Here is a 21,161-nt window from a genome sequence, read left to right as displayed (position 1 = left end):
CCCCTTCAGACATTCCAACTATTTCATCCTTATCTATCATTTAAAAGCTTTCCCATCTTACACCATGGAATGTCATCTGTCAGAATTTCAGTGCTACTAGCAACAACAGATTAGCCCAATGTGAGTTGTCCACGTAAAATTTAAAATTTTTCACATAGAGATACATTACCATCTATAAATTCTCTGGCCATAGGGGGTAAATGGCTATTGAATTTTAATTCAAAATATTAAAATACTTATCGAATTATCACTACATTTTAAGGTGTTAAAAAAAGAAAATCATCTTCTCTATTTTCCAAGTCTTCAGATATTCTTTTACTATCTTAAACAATGTTTATCCATAAAACAAAGGGTTACCGATATTCAGAAGCATATACAAGGATCAAGTGTCACCTTTAATCCTTTTTACAAATGCTTTGGGTTTTAGAGGATTTAAAATGTGATCCACATATTTATTATTGAATATTTTTCTCACAAAGGATTTCTCACAAAATCCTTTGGTATTTTTGATATTAAAACAATTATAGTAACATTCAAGTGGAAATTCAGGACAGAAACATGTTATATTTCAGTAGTTCTCAAATTCATTTATTAAAATTGCACTTTCCTAGCCAAACCACTCCCATTTTGATGGCTCTTTCGGTCTGTGGCTCCTCTGTCTGCCCTTGCACCACAAATGTAACATACTTGCTTGCATTTAAACTGTTAAGTCATTTGTATGAGTTAACCTGATCCCAACCCAGAATCACATTCTTTGAGGTCAGTCACTGTGTCCTACTGGACGCTTAGCAAGTGTTGGCCAACTGACCAGTGAATAGTACAAGACCAGGGAAAGATCAAATGGCACAGAAAGATGCTTGCAGATAAAGAAAAGGAGAAAGGTAAGATGGATTTTCCCATATCATTCTTTCTCAGGCACCCAGCTCGGGCCCCACAAAAGAGCTAAGCTCCAATCTGAACCATGGTTTTTGGGTACTGAGTTCGAGGGATTCGAAGATATATGAGACAGGGCCCCTGCCCTCAAGGGCCTCACAGGATAGTGAGAGAGACAGCAACGTAAACAAATAATTGCAATAGAGAATGACAAAGGTGATATGTGGAGGCTGTGTAAGAAAAGGAAGGAGATTAGCCCTACGGGGAAGTCAAGAAATGCTTCACAGAGGTGACATCTTCTGCACCTTGAAGCACAAGGAGGAGTTTGCCAGAAAGACAGAGAAAGGGTCTTCAGACAGAGAACAGCATGTAGGAGAGGAACCAAGGGGGGTGTGTGTGTGTGGTGGGTGGGGAGAGGTTGGGGAGAGGACTGGCAGGAGACAAGGCTGAGAGCAGAGGCAGGGCCTGGTCTTGTCAGGAGAGCCTAAGTGTTCCTTCTAAGAAGATTGCATTTGATTCTGTAAGTCCAAAGGGAGCCAAAGCAAGATTTAAGCAAATGGATGATCCTATCCCATGCTTTAGAAAAATAACAGCACGATCCTAATGAGGAAGATCCAACTCCCTCTAAGTGTCTCGGGACTATCTCAGTGAGACCTCTGCTATCCAGCCTGGGAGCTGGGCAGCTTCCCACTGAGCTTTGGGTGACAGGCAACCAAACATAAACTTAAAAGGCATGTCATAACCAAATTGTCGGGGAATCAAGGCCATACTAGAGCTTGTCCAAGGACTCTTCGAGGGTGATAAGTTGAAAATGGGAAATAAAAAAGAATGAAACAGTATCTGTCAGAGCATCGTCTTTCCCCAATTTGAGGAGTATCAAGGAGCAGTTGACTTTGTCAGGAAGAGCTATCACAGGAGTTCGTGTCTGGGCCTGAGAGATTTTAGCAAGTAGACACACAACCAGGATCTTGAAGAGAGTTTGATAATGGCCAGCACTAACTGAAGGTTTTAGGAATTCACCGGGAACTGTTGTGAGGGAAATTAATTCATTGGGTGTAAGCGTCACAGAGAAGAGTGTCACCCTAAAAAAGGACTGTAACAGCTGTGCTCAAACACTGTCATTAATGCTGATAGAAAAATCCTTCTCACAGGGAATCACAGCAACACCTTCACTGGAAGCTGGCAGAGAGGACTCCCTGAATGCCCAAAGAAGTTAGTTGAAAATAAAGTGAGTAAGGAAAGCATTAGATTAATTTATGGTCTCTAGAAAATTACTCTGAGTGCTCTAGAGAAAATATTTCTCAAGTACTAAGTGCCAGAAATGCAAAATACATAATTTTGATAGATGTGATTACCGTTGTCCTCACCACCACCACCATCATCAATACTTTTGCCATCAAATTGTAAGTCAGATCCCCCCTCCCCCAAGGAAGAACCTCAGGGTCTATAAAGTTCGCGTTATTTCATTGCCTATTTTACCACCAGGCAATGACCAGAGTGTTAGAAAAACAACAGCGCGATAGTAATTGTTTTCCTTCCTATGCAGATGACACTCATACTAAGGTGATACTACCCTTCACTTCCAGGAGACTGAAACCATAGACACTTGTAAGATGTGCCAAAGTGATTGACCAGTCACTTTTTTTCCCCAACAAATAACTCAATAGGTAATTGTTGAATAAAAGTCTGTTGCACCAGGAGCTCCATGGCAGCTCAAGTAGGGAATGCACGACATGTTGTAGGTACACAATATCATATCTAAGTGACCAGAGCAAACTGGCAAAAAAGATCCTGATTGAAAGGGCAGCCATTTCAAACCCTCTGATTGCTCTGCGCTCATCACACTGGCTTCTCCTCTAAATCTTCTTGCATTTTATGGCACCAGCTTCTTTCTTTCCAGTCTCCTACAGCAAACTGAAAGCTCCTTGAGGGCAGGAATGGAGTTGTACCCATATCGAAGTTGGCCTGACCGTTTCTGCCCAGGGGAGCTAAAACACAGAATTTCTCAAACTTCAGTATGTATTAGAATCATGGGAGAATTTCCGGCCAACCTACAGGCATTCTATATTGTAGGATCCAGCCCAAGAGTCTACATTGTAACAAGCTGCTGTCTCACTCAAATGATTCTGATTCAGGTGTTCAGGGTACCCACTCAGAGAACACTTCAATCAGTAAGTCCAGGATATAAGCCTGCAGCACACGCTTTGGATCAGATAGAGCCAGATTTTGTCCCAGTTCTATACTTACTAGCTACAAGGCAGCCTTATACACGTTTCTTAAGCTCTTTGTGCCTCTGTTTTCGCACATATGAGGATAGATACAAACTCATAGAGAATGGTGGTTGCCAGGGAATGGGGGAGGGGAGATGGCAAGTTGTCTAATGGGTGCTGAGTTTCGCTTTTGCAAAATGAAAAAGTTCTGGAGATCTGTTGCACAACATGGTGAATATATTTAACTCTACTGAACTGTATACTTAAAAATAATTAAATTAAAATGATTAAATTAAAATGATTAATTTTATGCATTTCTTACCACAATTCAAAAGAAATAGAAAAAATATTGTTATGGGAAGAGTAACAGCATCACAGTGCTATTATGAGCATTGCATGAAATAGAGCATGTCCAGTGCCAGGCAAGTCGCTGGGCTAGCAACTGCTCAAAAAATTATAGCAATTATTATTATTGTAGTCATGGTTGTTAAGGTTTTTAACCATGAATAGGTTACTATTTAAAGGCCTTTTAAACCAAATTATAGTCTGAATCTTCAAGCTGATGGAAGTTCCCTCTACTTTTTGAAATAGTATGTACATCAATTTCTCAGGAACGCACTGGGCTGTGAAACTGAAACTGACCTATAACCATTTATTAAGGAATGTTTCAAACCCTCTCCACAAATCCAAGAAGCTTTGGGCAAACCACGTTTTTCTAATTCCTGACCAATGGATCATTCACATATAGATCCATACGTTAAAAAAAAAAACAACAAAACAAAACAAAAGAAAACATAGGTCAATATGTGAAAGCAGAGGGATATTTGTATTAGGCTGTCTGATTCTTAACACTAAAATCCTTAATTTGCAGAGATGAAGGAAACAAAGAACAAAAATGTTGAATTTTGTTTTCTAGTTTAAGCTTTTTAAAGAAAGTCAAGCAAAATCTGCCACTGTAGGAGAAATGATCTCTCTCTCTCTCTCTCTCTCTCTCGAAACACTACATGAACTATTTTGCATCTTTGATGTGCATGTGGAATCCAAAGCAGATTCGAGAACATGGCATAGACCCAAAGCCGTCATTTCGATTCTCTGTGCATCATTTTGATTTCATGTGCATCTATGCTAATTTGGTCTCCGCAGCTTATTATTGAAGCCTTAGCAGGACAGATGTGCTGTTTTACAGGGCCATAATCCACTTGGTGGGCGGATAACCAGGAGGTCTTTGGTCTTCATCATTTACTCCAATAAGGAAAGTAGACTATTGCCTTGTAAAACAGCATGAGTCCCACGCCCTGATTTCATGTGTCATGTTAACCCACGAAACATCCTTGGAGCTTCTAACTAAATTTATAAAATTTATCATGGTCACAGAGATAACCAAAATTAGTTCTAGGCTGAATGAAATTAGGCAAAGGCTAACCTGAGAGTATAAACAGTAAAAACAAGGGGGTTGGAAATACTTACAGAATGTGATTATAGGCCACGCAGGTGTCCATATGAATCAGATCTATCATTCTAAAGCTGAGGTTAAGCAATTCAGTCATGTATCACTTAACGATAGGGATACTTTCTGAGAAATGCATTGTTAGGCAATTTCTTCATTGTGCTAATATCATAGAGAGCACTTACACAAACCTAGATGGTGTGGCCTACTACTCACCTAGGCTATATGGTATAGCCTATATTGCTCCTAGGCTGCAAACCTACACAGCATGTTACTGTACTGGATATTGTAGGCAGTTGTAATGCATTGCACTGCGACATTACAATGGCTATGACATTGCTAGGTGATAGGAATTTTTCAACTCCATCTTGTGGAACCATCGTCACATCTGTAATTTACTGAAACATCATTTGTGGTGCATGATTATATACTGGTGAAAATTCTCATCCTAGTGACTTTTATTTTATTATTATTATTATTATTATTATTATTTATGGTGACATAAGTTAACGAAATCCAATAAGTTTCAGGCATACAATTCAACAGTGAGGCATATATATACATTGCATTGTGTCCTATTGACTTTTAAATCTCTCTCTTGATTGAAAAATAAATTCGGAAGTCATTGCTAAGGATTCCCTGCAAATTTTTTTAACCCTCCATCCTGAGTATAACTCTATGTTACTGTGGGAGTTGGGAGTTTTCAGAGCCCAGGGGATCCATCCCAGAAGTCCTGAATGATGACAGCATTAACTATGGACAGGTAGTGCTTGTGAAATTCAGGGGTAGATGGCAATATATGCAAATAGACTATCAGCTAGGATTATGATCACTCCAATCCACCTCAAAGGACCACTCACTTTCCACTCACACCAGCATCCTTACCAACAGGTAGAAGGAAGAAGAATTAAGACGAAGAGCTGTGATTACAAAAAAACCCAGAAGTGATTAAAAGAACATGAATCACCATATATTAACTTCAGATGCTGGGCATGTGCTGCCTTCTGTCCATTCTGATGCACTAAAGAAGCTACCTTGTTATCTTGATGTGGGGGCCTGTGATGAAAGCTTGCCGTTCCTCACCTAGAACAGGACCTAGATCACATGACACATTCAAGAAGTATTTGCAGAAGGTTAAACAAAAATGAATCTGTGAAATGGAGGTAAACCAAGATGCCTCGAGATTCCTTCCAGTCTTACCATTCAACAGACCTATGATTTTTGTACAGGCTCATGTCTCTTGCCATTCTAATCCACTTCTGCAAATCTGTACCAACAGAGGAATCTCTTTGTACTCAGTACAATCCTGCCTTACATTTTCTCATCACACAATAGTGTTACCCCTTAATTATGTTATAGCAATTAGGAAGCATTCTGCCATTAACCTGATCGTACATTATTTTTTTAAACAATAATCAGTTGCCAGAGCATATTACTATTTTTAAAGTTCTATGCAATATTTTAAAACTAAGGAAATATTTACATTTTTCTTACACAGTTTTCTGCTTGATTTCAAGAGTTAAATGAGCAGTTTCCAATATCTTGTCTCTGATGTTTTTCCACTCCATTAAAATGCTAAAGGTCCCTCCCCCCTCCCCGTCTCTTTAGAAGAGAAAAAAGTCCCCTGTAATTTACTTTGGCTTTCTCAAAAATTGAGTAGGAAAGTCAGTATAATTCAGGTGGAATCTAAAATGTTCTTGTATAAGGTTATGCCGAGAGGAAGCCTATAATTTCCAAGCATTCTTTCAGGAAGTTTGTATTCTCTGTTTTCCAGGGAGCCTTTACTTTCCAAGGGAGTATGATCGACATGCCATTGCTAAAGCAAGCCCAGAACATTGTCACGCTTGCCACATCTATCAAGGAAAAATGATCTGTTAAATGAAGCTCTCATCAGGTGGGCCGAACATATACAGTGGGTTTCTTAAAGACAAACAATAATACTCAAGGCAACTTGTTAGTATGCCAGTTTGGAACCTTTCTCCATTTACAGTTCCTGTTAATCACAATTTTTTGTTGTCGTTATCTTACAAGCCCGTTATTCTTCTAAAAATGAACTTTCTTCTTTTTGGTTCCAAGCTTATGATTTTATTGCTCATTAATGTGTTCTAGATATGGACTTATGATTTCACAGAGAGATAAAATAGTGGAGAAAGATGGGCTATGAGGGGAGGTCAGGTCTTTAATGGAACAGGTCTTTCCCAAATACGTGTACTCCCTTCACCCTTCTCATGCTAAATGTTTCCCACATTGTTCATTTGTTCACTCAACCCCATCATTTTAAGAAACGCTAGGCTTTTAAAAAATAATAACTAAATGAAGAGGTTGTGTGAATTTTACTAGAAATCTGATAAAATGATAGAGATGGCATTGAAAAGTTGATTAAGTATCATATTGGTTTATGTAGATATCTCTAAAAATAAATCTTCAAACTAATTACTGTTAACCTCCACCCCTCCCCCCCCCCCAAAATGAAACATTCACAATCCTTGGATGGCTAGATGATGACTACAAAAGCCCTTATCCTGGGCGAATACTCTGAGTCAACCGTTACCAGCAATTAAAAAAATAAATGTGCAGAAATAAGACCATCCATTTTTCCCCTTTACTTCCCTGTTTAACTGTTTGCCATTGAGGCCACTTCCCTGGTAAATGTATGGCCAGGACAGGGCCCCCTCAGCAATAAACTTGTAGCCTCTAAGAAGACACAATGCAGCAGATCTGGTGCATATGGTCCCCTGCGAGATTTGCATCACATTAGAGATGCTGCTACAGGTCATATGGGTGGTGTGGTTAACGGGCTTAGTAAAGCTGTTTTGAAGAGGTTAACCCAGCTTGTACGAAGGGTAAATAAACATAACAACCAGCCATTCTTCCCTATTCAGCATGTGCTCTTATATTGAAGGCTAAAGGGTATTGAAGCTGCGAAGGATCAACTTGTGTTTGCCAGAGGACGCCAATGAAATTTGAAACACCAACAATCAGAGATTTTGTTTCTGCTCCTCATTAAATCATGAGCTTTTGTGTTGAGACTCTGGACGACTGTTCTTTAAGAAATTAACAGAATGGGAAGTTTTAAACTCTACACCAACCTTTTCATGACCTACACAGCAGCAAGGCTGCTACTCTTAGACAAACACCGCGGGGAAGGCTGTTCTGTTTATTTAAATTTGTAAATAGAAAACAGTTGTTTTTTATTTTCATTTTTCACCTCCTCCTATGCCCTTTTTGTTTATTTCCTATGTGGCCCCTACTGTTTGCTCCAGCCAGGGGTCTACTTGTCCCTTACCTCTTACATTCCTACAGGAAGCCCAAGAGGGGAGTAGAATTGAAGGTTATATATAAGGAAAGGCTCTGTGGAACCAAAGAAAAGTGGGAGAGGCGTCATGCAACACCCACCCGCCCATCTCACTGCAGGAAGGGGGCAATCCAGGTTTGATAGGCACATCATGGGAACCTGACACATTCTTGAGACACCAACTAATATTCCTAAACATGGGATCTGAGGAGGCAGCTCTTAACGTGAGAAGGGACATGCTAGGCTGGGGTCCCGGCCCCCCTTGGGCCGTGCATGTCCCACCCTTGTTGTACTCCCTCCAACCACTCTTGAGACCACTGTCAGCCTTCACCTTAGTCGCTCTGTGCTGCCTCAGAGTTAGCTGGAAAGGAAGGTGGGAGGCAGCCCATCCTCATGTGGAGGGGCTAGGAGGAGAAGGATGGCATTTCAACCAACTTTTGAGATGACTGGCCTCCAGCCAAAGTGGGCTTCAGGACTGTGGACAGGGACAGTGGGCGGCAGCCACCCCCACCCCACCCCGCTGTTGCAGTTGTCTGCCTAGGCTAGCAGCCAGGTGTGCATGAAGGTAATCCAGGACCATAGATGTCCACACAGTCAGACCCCTCTGCTTAGAACACAGAGACAGGAGGACTGCTCAGAAGGCAAAGGCCTCTCATTCTGATCTGTCATATATGTACACACACACACGCATCCTCTCAGGGTGCTGGAAATGTAGGCAGGGCCCATCTTAGGCAAAAAAAAAAAAAAAGAAGAAGAAGAAAAGAAAAAAACTTTCCTTCATACTTTCCCACAGGCAACCCCTTCAACCCAGCTGCCTTTCCCATCCTCTGTGTTGGTGCAGAGAACCCCTCCAGGCTTTGACAAGGTGAAAGAGCAGATGTTCTAGTCTCCACCTGGGTTACACAACCCCCAAACCCTCAGATGCACCTCCTCAAGCCAGGAGCTCACTGAGAGCCAAACCCTCCCTCTGAGGAAACAGATGTGGAGGTAAAAGCATTTGGACCTTGGGAAAAGTGGTCCCCCCAGCAAGGTCTCTGGGTGATGCTGAGAGCCTGGACCTGATGAGATCTCCCCATCCCCATCACCACAGGCCCCCGGGTTCCTAGGTCCCCAACCATGTTGGACCACTTACCATGCTCATTATCTCAAACTGCACTTAGTTCAAACAAGATCACCTTACTGTTTAAGTCTCCCTAAGTGTCAGATTTATCGTCTTCCTCATAACCCCATGGTCCTGATTATAATAGTATCATGAGACTAGACCCCACTAGAGCCAAAAATCTAGACCAAGTTTCCACTCTGACCAGAGACCCTAATGAGGACCCCAGAGGAGAATTCAGTGAGTCAGAGATCCTCGTGCCTCATTTCTTGAAGAACAAAACTCCAGGACAGGAGATGCTGGGAGACCAGAGATGTCACCCTGTTTTCCCACCTGCATTTCTTTGGAGCCATGGGTAGGTGTGGGTATCACAGGAAGGATGGGAGGGAGGGAGGGCTGGGTGAGCTGATCCCACTTCCATAATGGCAATGCCCAGCCTGGAGAGTTCCTCCGAGCTAGGAATGGACCACAAGAAGAGAACTTTGCAGTAACCCGATTAATTAAAAACCATACCTGTTTATATTTTGTGTAGCTCATCACAAGCCACTGTGCCATATCACCCCCCTGTTATTAATTCTTGGGGGCTAAATTATAGGCAACACTATTAAAACATTATCAGAACTAATGAGAAACAATTACTTAGAAAATGAGCCAGGACAAGATTGAGTTGAGAACATCAGTGGTGATCACTGTAGATTAGTTTAATAAATCATCAGGTGCAAAGCAAGACTGACTATATGTATGCAAAGCCCTGTCACGGGAAAATGAAATTGAGACCTTTTTTTGCATAATTTTTTCATTAATCTCAATAGGACCCGTGTGGTGTAGATTGTTTTATTCCCCTAATACCTTGCCTGAGGGGGGGTGCCCAATAATGTCTTCATTGTTTTACTGAGGTCTTAATGACAATCTGTGACAACCTCATTTTAATGTATAGAGGATTATATCAATACAATCATGTTTTATTGAAATGATGAGGAAAACTCCGATGGAGTCAAACACTGTCTGGGAGCATAAGTTGGGAAGTTCCTGGGCATCTGGGAGTCTGCCCCCTCAGATTTGTTGAACCCATGGCTGCCCTTCCGTCCTCCTCCAGGGATCAGCTGGGAAGAGTGTCCTCAAGAACGACGAAGGCTTTACTGCCTCCGATTTGAATTTGAAAGTAACTCCTTGCCTGGCATATTTTGCTGCTTAAATGGAACAGACCATATAATTGTCCGTCCCTCCCCGCAGCCCCGCCACCCCGGCTTTCTAAAATATACGTGCTATTATTATCATCATTAACACCTTTGCCCCAATAATTTTGCCAGAGTTCAGGAAACTGACTTTCATTGGGGACCTTGAATTCCTAACGATGTCTTAAGAGGTGAAAAAAATACGTGCTTTTTTATTTGAAGAACATTCTACTTCTGCGGTTTCCGTTTTTATCTTGGAAAGCTAAATGTCTTCCGTTTTTATTTTTATGTTTACGTCTAATACTTGGAAGGCAATCGATAGATCAATACAGCTACGAGGTTACCAGCAGGATCTTGTGCATATTAATGCCGGCGAGGGTCTCCGAGCCTGTTCCGCAGAGCTTGGTCCTGCAGGCTCGGGGACACTGTCCTGCTATCCCAGAGACCCTCCCCCCGAGAGGTTTTCACATGCAACTTAGGGAGAAGTAATTAGCCGACCTCGATTTTTAAATGTTAAAACCGTAGTCTTTCGGCGCTTTATTTTAAGTCGGGCTGGGCGTGGGCGAGTAAGGAGAGCCAACGAAATGGAAAATGAATTACTTTCAAATACCTAACTTAGTACCTGAAAACTTGCGCAGTGGGACCGGGCAGATTTTTGCTGTTCTGTGACGGGTGGTTTTGTTGTGTTGGAAGTTCGTTTACATTCCAGCAATTATTTGGCAGCATATTTCCTTCCGAGTCCATGAGAACTGCCAAGGACACGAAAAAAAGGGATGTGTAGGAAGGAACCGAAATCACGTTAGCGTCTTTCGTGAGCGTCGTTTTACTGCCGTATCGAACCCAGTTTCAGCTCCACGGGCTGAAGCCTGAAGAATTTTTTTTCTAACTTTGCAGAATCTTTTGCAATTTGTCGCTCGCGCCCTTCCCTGTTCAATGTCGGGTTTTTTCGCACTGTAGGTGACCGGCTCGGTTCTGCTCGCTGCTTGGGACGGGACGGGCCCGGCGAGCGGGTGGGGCGGCGGCGGCCCCGGTGCGGTGGCCGTCGGGGCGGCGCGCGGGGCGGGGACGCGGCGCGGGAGCCGCGGCCGGCGGTGCAGCCCCGCTCGCCCGCCCGCCGCGGCCCGCCCGCAGCCTTCGAGCCTGTCGCGCAGCCCCGCTGTAATGGTGGCAGATCAAAGGCTGCCCCGTGTCCCCGTGGAGCCCGGGACAATCCCGCGCCTTTGTGCGCTGTTGCTAGGAGCCCGAGAAACTAAGAGAAAGTGTCAGGAGCATGTTAATCAGACTCGTTACAGTGTAACAATAACGTCTCTCTCGGGTCTCCCAGGCCCCGAGCACCCCGGCGCACCCCGCGCACAGGCCCGACACCTGCACGGGCCCCTCGCGCCCGCCCTGGGGACCGGCGGCCCCCGTGTCCCTCCAGCCCCGAAGCGGGCGCCTGCGTCAGGCGCAGGGACGAGGACCTAGGGGCCGCGTGAACGACAGGAGCATCTCCCCGGTCCTGGTCTCCCTGACAAGAGCCCAGCGCCTTTCCCCTGTCGGGCTTAGAGCCGGATCCATGGGATCCAGGCCGGGAGGCACTTGCGGTGGATCGGGGTCCCCTTGCTTTTCATTCATTGAATTGAATTGTCCACGTTATTCAAACACGGTATTGGAATCAAGAGAAAATTTATTTATTCCATTCCGGGTAGCTTTCAGTTGAGTTTCTTTAAAAAAAAAAAAAAAAAATCTTGCAGAAAGTAAAGATTTCTCTGAACTTTTTGGAGAAAATCACTTCATTCATTTATTCAGTCAACAAACATCTATTGAGCCCAACTGGTGCCAGGCAACTAGTCTGGAATTGTAGGATTGGTTCCCGATGCACTTTTAGAATCAAGATACCCTTGTGTGAAGTCTAAGGAGGAGCAAAGGCGTAAAATGTCAGATGCCAAAACCAAAAGAAGTGCCATTGGCTACAGTACTGATAACAACAAGAGGTGCGAATTAAGAATTTAACACATTTGATAAACTACACACCATATGCTTTGAAAACCAGCCACTTCTTTCACCTATTTCGTTGTCTTACCCCCTCTTCTTCTGGTCCATAGGAGCCCCGCCAGGCTACAGTCTTGAAGCCAGAGTCCTGCCTGAGGTCTAAGGAGTGAAGTCAGCCCTTCTGTATGTTTGTAAACAGCCTGTCAGCTTTGCTAAAGGAACAAACACTCTCTCGGGTCCTGGCGGGTTCTCTCCTTGGCCTTACAAAGGAAACTGCAAAGCTGTGCTCCGGCATTGGGCAGAATTTGGCCAACGCGAGGTGCTTTTCTCCAATATGAGCTCTCGTGCAGGAATCAACCCATTTAGGAAGGGCAGAGGACACCACACTTCCCGAGTACAACTGCTGAACCATCAGTCAAAGACAAAGCTTTCTATTACTAGGAAGAGTAGAAAACTCACTCTCAAGTCACCTATGTCTACCTATACACAGAGGGGAAATCCTGCCAGATATCTCCATTGGTCAAAATCAATTTCTCTCACATTGTGTGTACAACATGTAAAAATGTAGAAAACTGGACATGGCCCCAGAGATTAGTCTAAGCCCTGGAAGGAACTTTAGAGATTCCCTTCATTACATATATGAGAGTTGATATACTGAAAACAAGATCTTATGAAAAACAGGAGAGACCAAATACTGATTATCAAGTGATGTTAAAATGTCTAGCTAAACGGGAGAAATTCAATGAAAAGGAACAAGATTTTTTGTTCCACATAATGCCAAATAGCTGGTTTGGCTGGGTTTTGTTTTGCTTTTAAATAATGAATCAAATTGCTTTAGTTATTCAGACACACTAAAAGAATCCAGAGAAACATGAACATTCCATTTCAGGTAAATTTGTGGTAGAGAGTTCCTTCAGAAGACTATACACTTGAGACATCTGGCTTAATTTTTTTTTTTTTAAATGGGCTCTTTTGAGTTTCGTGGAAAGAAGAATATAAAAATCAACATGAACCTTGGCTTCTCTGGGAAAACTTGTTAATAACACACACTCCTAAAAGAGGGAAGGAGGATATCCATTCCTTCCATCGATTTCCAGGGACTGGAATTCCTGCAGCACCTTCCAGGGGAGCTCTATGATGCTTCTTCCAGTCTGGCTTGAGGGAGCTCTGGCCACCAGGAGCCCCACTGGCATTTCCACACCAATGACACTTTGCCTCTCTTAAGGGGCCCCAGCCGCCATGAAGCCAGACTGTGCCTGGCTGCAGCGCCTGACAGTCCTTTCCAAAGCCTTTGCACAAGCCATATACTCTCCCTCTTCGTCATACCCAGCAAACTCCTAAATGTTCAAGACACTACTTGAAGGCCACTGCTGTGAGTTCTCCCTAACTCCCCAGACACAATTTACTGGCCTTCGCCTAGTCCTTCCATTGCATTGGATCATATTTCTGTTTTAGTACTTTGTGTGCGTGTTCCCAAAATAGTGTGGATGCTTGAATATTGGGAATTGCCATGTATCTCTGGATCCTTTTCCTGCTCATCTCTCACCCTCAGCAGGAGCTTGCTAAAAGTGTGTTCATTAAAATTAGGAACTGAGTCTTTACTCTGTCGTGCTTTATGATTAATGGGTTGTGTTATATTCAGACAAGTCATTTATTCTCTCTGAGCATCAGTTTCTTCAACTATAAGAATATTACCTAACAGAGTTGCTATGAGGAGGCAGGAGGCACAGAAATTTGCCACCCAAGTCCCCCTTTGAGAGTCCCCCCCCCTTGCCCACTGGGGCAGCGCATCTGCTTCAGCTGCAGACAGCTGCCTCGCCCAAGGTCTCACCCTTCCCAGGGCAGCCTGCATCCAGTGAATTTTATGTTACGTATATTTTACCACGATTTAAAAACAATCTTTGAAAAAGAGTGAACGTCAAAGATAAATAAAAAAAAACTATAAACAGAGCACTTTTTTTTTTTTTTTTTTTTTTAAAGCACCTAGCATCATGCCTGGTGCATAGCAAGGATTCAGTAAAGTTTAAATTATTTCCATCCAGGGGTTAAACCTGTGCTGCAGTCCGGGATGAGAATCCTACTGCAGCAAAGCTGGCTGGAGAGTGACTTTCTATTACATGAACCCCCTTTTCTCATTTACTTTTACTGTTAAATAAAGGAATGTTCTCACAGGAAAACACGTATTCGAGGCTGCACACTCCGACAGCCATGTGCATTCCAGGGGAGCTTTGTGGCTCTCTTGTTGTTTGGAATCTTCTATGCCCATTCGTGGACTGTGGAAATTTCTCTCAGTATGAAGCTGTTGTGACTAGATATTCATGTTGTTATTTTGTCCACCCCCCTGATTTTGTAGATGAAGAAACTGAAACTCTGGAGGATTATGCAAGTACCAATTGCTGGCTGAAGGGGGCTCCATTCACATAGAAAAAATACAGCGAGTGTACCTTCTGGAGTACTGCTAATATTGGCCCTTTTAGTGGACTTGCTCAAGGTCACACAGCTGGCAAAACCAGGACTACAACTAAAGTCTCAAAATTAAACCACTAAACCACACAGTTCCACTCTGAGAATGCCTCAGATTTATGGTTTTATATTAAGTTCCCCACTAAGGAAGCTCTAAGTGAGTTTTGAAAAAAAAAAAAAAAACAAGAAAATAGCTGAACATCTTTTCAACAGCTGCCTCCCTCAGAGACAGTGCCTGACCCTGGCAAAGATATTTGAGCTCATCACAGTTCAAACTAGTCATCAAACAGCCAGGAAGCTCTGCCGCCAGGTAAATACCACCTCACAGTAGGCCTTTGTGGCCCCCTGGGCCCAGTAGACCCCGATCCCCTCCCAGACTGAACAGTCCCTCACACGTTCTGCAGGATGGTCCACTGGGGACTGGTCTAAATGGCTGTAGAATGTCTTGGGTGGTCTAAGGAAAGGAGTCTCAGTGGAGAGATGAAGGAGCAGGATGTAGACCTCAGAGACAGGGTGCACTCACCAAGCCGTGCTCGCTCTCTGGGCCTCTTCTTGGCTCCGGTCTCACTGCTGTGGGCCGATCCTCTGTGGCCCTCATCATTCTGTGTGTCGTCGTTCATTCTGTCTCCTCCCTCTGTCCTACCGCTGTCTGCTTCCACTTCCCTTTTCCTGCTTATTTTACCTTACTTCCTCTTCTCACAATTCCAAAAGCAAAATTAACAAATGTAGGAAATAAAATACATTTTTTCCCTTCTGTAGTTTTTTCTGTAAAAAAAAAAAAAAGATCTGTTTTCTAATTCTGTGTCCATGTTTTGGAAGTAAATCTGCTGTCTTCAGTGGTGAGCTGCTTGCAGGATGCTCCACAGTCCTTCGTTTACTGTGAACTTGGCACAGGAAGTTTATTAGCCCATTTTACCGCAAAGAGCCTGAGTGCAGAGGACCGCTCATATTGTACTTTGGGAATCAAAGTAGAAATGTCAATGAGGCTACTAATTATTCAGTAAATTAAATATTGCTGCCAAAGCTTCTATTCCTAATGCCCTACATTTGATCATGCTGTCTTAACGCAGAGCCAACAGTTAGATTCTGTTTAAGCGATAAAGAAGATGAGGATCTGGCGAACTGGTATTGGTTCTTCGAGTTTTAGTAGAAATTATTTGCATATACAGCCTAAAATTCACACAGAATGATGCTTATACATAGTGAAGTTTAAAGATATAATATTTCATTTCTATCTTGTTCTTAACCTAATTCCTTTTGGGGGGTGGGCAGTGTACATTACTAGAAAGATAACAACAAATGGTTATTTATAAAAACAGATATTTTCAAATCATGATAAACATTCCATTTTAGATTACTGAGGCTGTGACCGCAAAAAAACAAAAAAATCATTTTTTACAAACTTGCTTCATAAGAAACTTTTTAAAAAAACGAAGGTCATCTAAGAAATTTTAAATTGTGAAAATATTTATGAGCATATTTAAGGTAAATATTTTCAAAATTAGTAGCAAAATTTGCATGCACTACCTCTGAAAATGAGCACATTTAAAATGGTTTGTTCAAATGGCGCCATTGGCCCTTTTCCCTATTTCTCAAAGAGCATATGTGTTAGATTACTACTCAGAAAAGAGCATGTTTTCATAGCCTCCGGTGCTGCGTTTATAAAAATCGTGATGATTTTAGGACTGCACCTTCATTTTTTGAATTTTCAAACCTTGTCCCCTTTTACTCTTTTATTTTCTTTCAACAAAACAAAGACTAAGAACCGCTTTAAGAAATTTTATACATTCCCACAGAGTCCCAGTTTGTTGACCTTCAGGCCACAGAGTAAAACCTTTCTTTTAAGTCAAGCATTCCCCATTGGGAAGCGCTCCAGCTTTTTCTTTTTATGAGGAATTTTAACTGCTGGACTTAATTTAATTATTGTATTTTGTACATACTCCAAGAAGCCCCAGGGCATGTGCTTGACTTTTTTTAAAACTTTCAAATGAATATCTTTAGAAATGCACATTTCTGAGGTAACGTTACTTCTTTCCCTTATATTTCTAATCTAAATACCAAACATAAATGTTTCTATTCCCTGACTTATTTACAGAGAGGTTACAACCTCAGCATCTCTTTGTCAACAGATATTCTTCCTGAGTAGAAACAGGATGTAGTCATTTGAGTCCTTCGTGTGGACACCTAGGTTTCATAACAAGAAAATAAAAACCATCTCCAGTTGAACTACTTTTTAAAAACTTGATGGTTCTGGGGACATAGTCTTCAAGAAATGGTCCTAGGTGGACATTGCCTTGAAACCAGTAGCACGCTGGCCCCGTGACTGCCTGCAGTCTGCCACCCTCTGTCCCTATAGTTTCTATAAGGTCCTCCCTGCAGCATCGGTTGCTCTTCCTGGACCCCAGCAGAGGCTCATGTGTACAAACACACACACACACACACACACACGGAGAGTTGTCATTCCAAGCTAATAGCAAAGATTCAATATCTTCATTTCTCATCCGTCTACACATAAACATTTTCATTTGATCCTTTCGATTTCCACCTAGAAATCAAAAACTTTGACTACATTTTTGACTCTCAAAAGTAAAAATTTTTATTTTTAATTTTTTGGTAATTGACTTAAAACTTGTTTAGGAATATTGAAATGTGAGCTAATGTAAATTTTCCAAATTCATAAAATCGGCCCAAAATACTTCACAGGGTTCGGGTCACTTGTGAAGTAAGTTTCATTTTAGGATTCTGAAACCTCTGAATGTAGGAAGATGTTTTTAAACAGAATTCTCTGTGAGGTGAATCTGATTTTCTCATTTACTTTGATTTAAAATTTTTAATTCTAGAAATCACAGCATTTTGGTGCCAAAGAACTTTAGAGATCATCTAGGCCAATCGTTCTGGTTCCTGGCTACATATTAGAATTACCTGTGCATTAAGTAAATACCAAAGCCTGGGCCCCATTGAGACACATTAAATCAGACTCCAGTCTGAACTGTCATTTCACAGATTAAAAAGTAAAACAACCAAATAAAACCCTGAGAGAGTAAATGTGGCTTTTACATTAGAAGTCTAAGATACGAAACTATAACATGATTTGGGAATTCCTGGTCATGCTTTATACTTTAGAAAGCAAACTTACTTAAAACAAGTTTCCATAATTATGTTTTGGACACCTGAATTGTGTAACAGTTGATTGATTCCTCCCACATGACATGCTTTCTAATTTTATACACATTCACATTCCTGACTGATCACAGAAGAGGTTGGAATAGCCGTAGCCTTGAAATGTTTTGCATTTAATTTTTAAAATAAGGTACATTTGTATGAATGGTTGCCCTCCTATAAATTTTACTTGAAAGTTTGACGTCTTAAGTGGCAGCATCATGCTTCATGACTAATATTCTGCTAATTTATTTTTCTTACATATATTTAAAATATATAGGCAAAAAGCAATATTTGTCCCAGTGTCATCTGAAGATCTCAAACACTTGAACCATAGAGCTTTATTGTATAGTTTTATAAAAATAGAGGCAACAGGATGTAAAGCAACAACTCATCTGAGTGAGTCCCACGGTCCCACAAAGGCAGGAGAGAGCTTAGCCATCCTCTCTGATGGCTTCAAGAGAGCCAGAGAAGCCATGCTGAGTAAGGGCTTTTTCTAGTCAGAAACCTCAGCTTGGGGTTAAGAGGGCTTTGAGCCATCTTTGTAAACTGTCTCCCCCCAAAATAGCACTTGCCCTGACTCCCCCCAAAATAGCACTTCTCTCACCTTTCTTGCTGCCCCTAATCTGCCTCCTTCTCCCTTTTCCCCATCAGGGATGGCGAGCTTGCAGGTCACAGAGGGAAAGGGAGCCCTCCAGTCCTTCTGACTTGAGGGCCTGGTCTTCTTAGGCCGGGACCTCCCATGAGAGATCCAAGAAGCTTTGATCTCAATTATTTGCCTTGGGCTAAAAGACCTCTGGTTGGCCACTCCTCTAGGACCCTAATAAAGCCAGAACCTGGGATCACAGATGCAAACCTTTTTTTTTTTTTTTTTTTAAACCAAGGGACTGAGATGAAATGATTAAAGCTATAGAGTTACTATCAGATAGTAAGTTAACATAGGCAGACCTACATAAAATATATTCATTCGTTCATTACTCCAGCAGATATTTATTTGAGTTTCTATTACGTGCCCGTACTAAGTGACATCGCTGTGTTAGTGACAGGCTAAGAGGGTAATCCTGGAGGTGGCTGTAAGGACCCTATAGTTCAGGAGTTCCACCAGAAGTGAAAGCAGGTGGGCAGTTGAAGTCTTTCTTATTCTTATTCTCCCCCAACCCCCCACCCCACCCCAGCAATTCTGTTCTAATTCTTCTTCATTATCCTTAACAAAAAACATGCAAATTAACCAAGACCCTAGCTCCAGGTCTGAGACCCCCCCAAAAAAAAAAGAACGATAAAGGAAGAAATCCTAAATATCTTAGAGGTAGATTCTTATACAGCCATAAAAAAGAATGTTTGTTAAATGATTTAAAATTTGTAATGGCAAGGAGACCTGCTGAAAACAATAATAATTTTTTTTTGCCTATCAAATTTATTAATCATCTTTAGAGTGAAAACGTCCAAGGCCTAGCACTCAGGGCCGATGGCAATGTAACCAGGTATAATCCTTTTAGAAAATATTTGGCAATGTGTATCAACAGACTTAATGTCATTTTCTTGTACCTTTTAAATCTATATCTAGGAATTTATCCCAAGGAAATTCTGTGATCCGAATATAAAAAGAATCTAATTAATAAACACTACTTAATCTGTAGTTGTATCATTTTAATTACAGAGATATGGTTAAGTAAACTATGGGACATTTATTTGATGGACTATTGGGCAAATCACTAAAGGTGGTGTTTCTAAAGAAAATAAGAAATTGCATTTAATATCAAGTTAAGTTCAAAAACAGATAGCAAGCTGCACTGCAGAATCTGGAGCTGGACTGTCTGGCTCTATCACTTAGCTGAGAAACCTTGATCGAGGTACCAGACTCCCCGAGCCTCAGTTTTATGATCTGTATAGTGGAGGTACTATTAACTACCTCATAGGATTTTTGAGACCTAAATGAGTTAATACAAATTAAGAATATTACTTGACACATGGCAGGCTTCGACAAATGTTAGCTGCTATTATTATTACAATGTGAGTACAACCATGTTAAAAGAAATTGCAACATCAGAAGAAAATACACCAAAATGTTAGCAATTACCACGTTTAGAAGATGAGACTACCGGCGATTTTTATTTTTCCTTCCTTTCACATTTTTGAATTCCCAACTTTTTCATTACATATATTTCAGATTTTAAAAATCAGGTTGGAACTAATTATAACTAAAAATCTGTCAAACACTACTTTTGACCATTATATGATTATATCAGAAGACTCTAAATACAGAGGCCCCATCAGGTAGTTTTAAAACGGGCTGAAACATTCTGCTGCCAGGACCCTGGGCACCGGCTACCAGGGGGCTCCTTCTGACTTGGGCACCACAGCTGCTTCTCCCCACCTGGAGGACAGACAGGCTCAGCTGGGCTGGCTAGTGGAAAGTGCACAAGATTCATAAGAAAAGTGAGTGAGCTGAATTCCAGTACCCACTCTGCCACCCACTCCTTGTGAGTTCTTGGGAAGAGCTTTTCCTTCTCTGTATGGAAGGATCTCTGATGTAATTAGCAGCCTCAGAGAATTAAAAAAGCAGTCAATGGAATTTTCAAGATACTGCTTCAGTGGTAGAAAAACAGATTCTGAAAAACATAATGCTCCACTTCAGATCTCTAGTCTCTGAATGCCGTCTTCTGGGGTGGAGGATCCATCTGCTCTGTTTACACACCTGGACCTTGTGCAAAGGACAGCTCAGAGGAGGCTGCCGCCCTGACCATTCGCCCTGACCGTTCGTGGAGTCTCTTCTGCTTCCGAGCAACACACAGCAAGCAAGCTTTGAAAGAAATACCAGAAGCCAAGTGTACTATCTGTCATCACTTAATAATGCCTGAAGCTTTCCACATAACAAAAGGGGATGGAACAACCCTACCTCGCATTGTGAGAGCCCAATAATTCTTCCACTGACAATATCAAAAGGGCTTTCTCTTAACTTTAAAAAAAATTAGATCTGACTACTATGAGCAACCAATACCCTCGGTAAGGAAAATAGAAATAAAATAACTGCTTGCAACTTTATTTCTCACACAATGTGGTAAGGAGGGAATTGATAAATCGAGATGACAAATAATCTAGTTTTTTGTTTTTTGTTTTTGTAAAATAGATGTGTCAAATTTAAAGGCTGTCAATGTCATTTTTTTATATCTATTCTGGTGAGGTTGGGATTAAACCAGAGACAGAAAGTTTCTCTACTTTGTTCATTCCTGGCATCTAGCGTGGTGCTTGCCCTTAATAAATTTTCATTGAATCAATGAGTTAATGAATTAATGAACAAATGAGAGATGTTCTCTTCTATATTGTGTTAGATGCTAGAAATACAGAAATATGTAACTCGGAGTCCCAGGCTTAAAAGCTCACTCTTGTGGAATAGCCAGATACATAAAGAGACAAATGACTCAAATACAAACATGATTGATTCCTAAAATCATACCACTAATAGCCAGTA

The 21,161-nt window shown here is 41.6% G+C and overlaps 1 protein-coding gene across 7 annotated transcripts in view; it reads left to right on the top strand.

Annotated features, from left to right (window-relative positions):
* The window catches only part of CLYBL (citramalyl-CoA lyase), a 208,732-nt gene extending 194,760 nt beyond the window's left edge, over positions 1–13,972 (top strand). For 4 of the 7 annotated variants that reach the window (XM_016123169.2, XM_036228827.1, XM_016123168.2 and 1 more), the window contains one exon: positions 6,305–11,100. In XM_016123169.2, the coding sequence (XP_015978655.2) occupies positions 6,305–6,400 (96 nt within the window). In that variant the 3' untranslated portion in view covers positions 6,401–11,100. Of the gene's footprint in view, positions 1–6,304; positions 11,101–12,183 lie in introns of those variants that run through there. The other 3 variants (XM_016123166.2, XM_016123165.2, XM_016123164.2) reach the window with 3 other exon arrangements.
* The last annotated feature ends 7,189 nt before the right edge of the window (positions 13,973–21,161 follow it).

Source organism: Rousettus aegyptiacus, unplaced genomic scaffold (genome assembly GCF_014176215.1).
Source record: "Rousettus aegyptiacus isolate mRouAeg1 unplaced genomic scaffold, mRouAeg1.p scaffold_m13_p_11, whole genome shotgun sequence".
NCBI lineage: Eukaryota > Metazoa > Chordata > Mammalia > Chiroptera > Pteropodidae > Rousettus > Rousettus aegyptiacus.
This window is presented reverse-complemented; position numbering and strand designations above follow the sequence as displayed.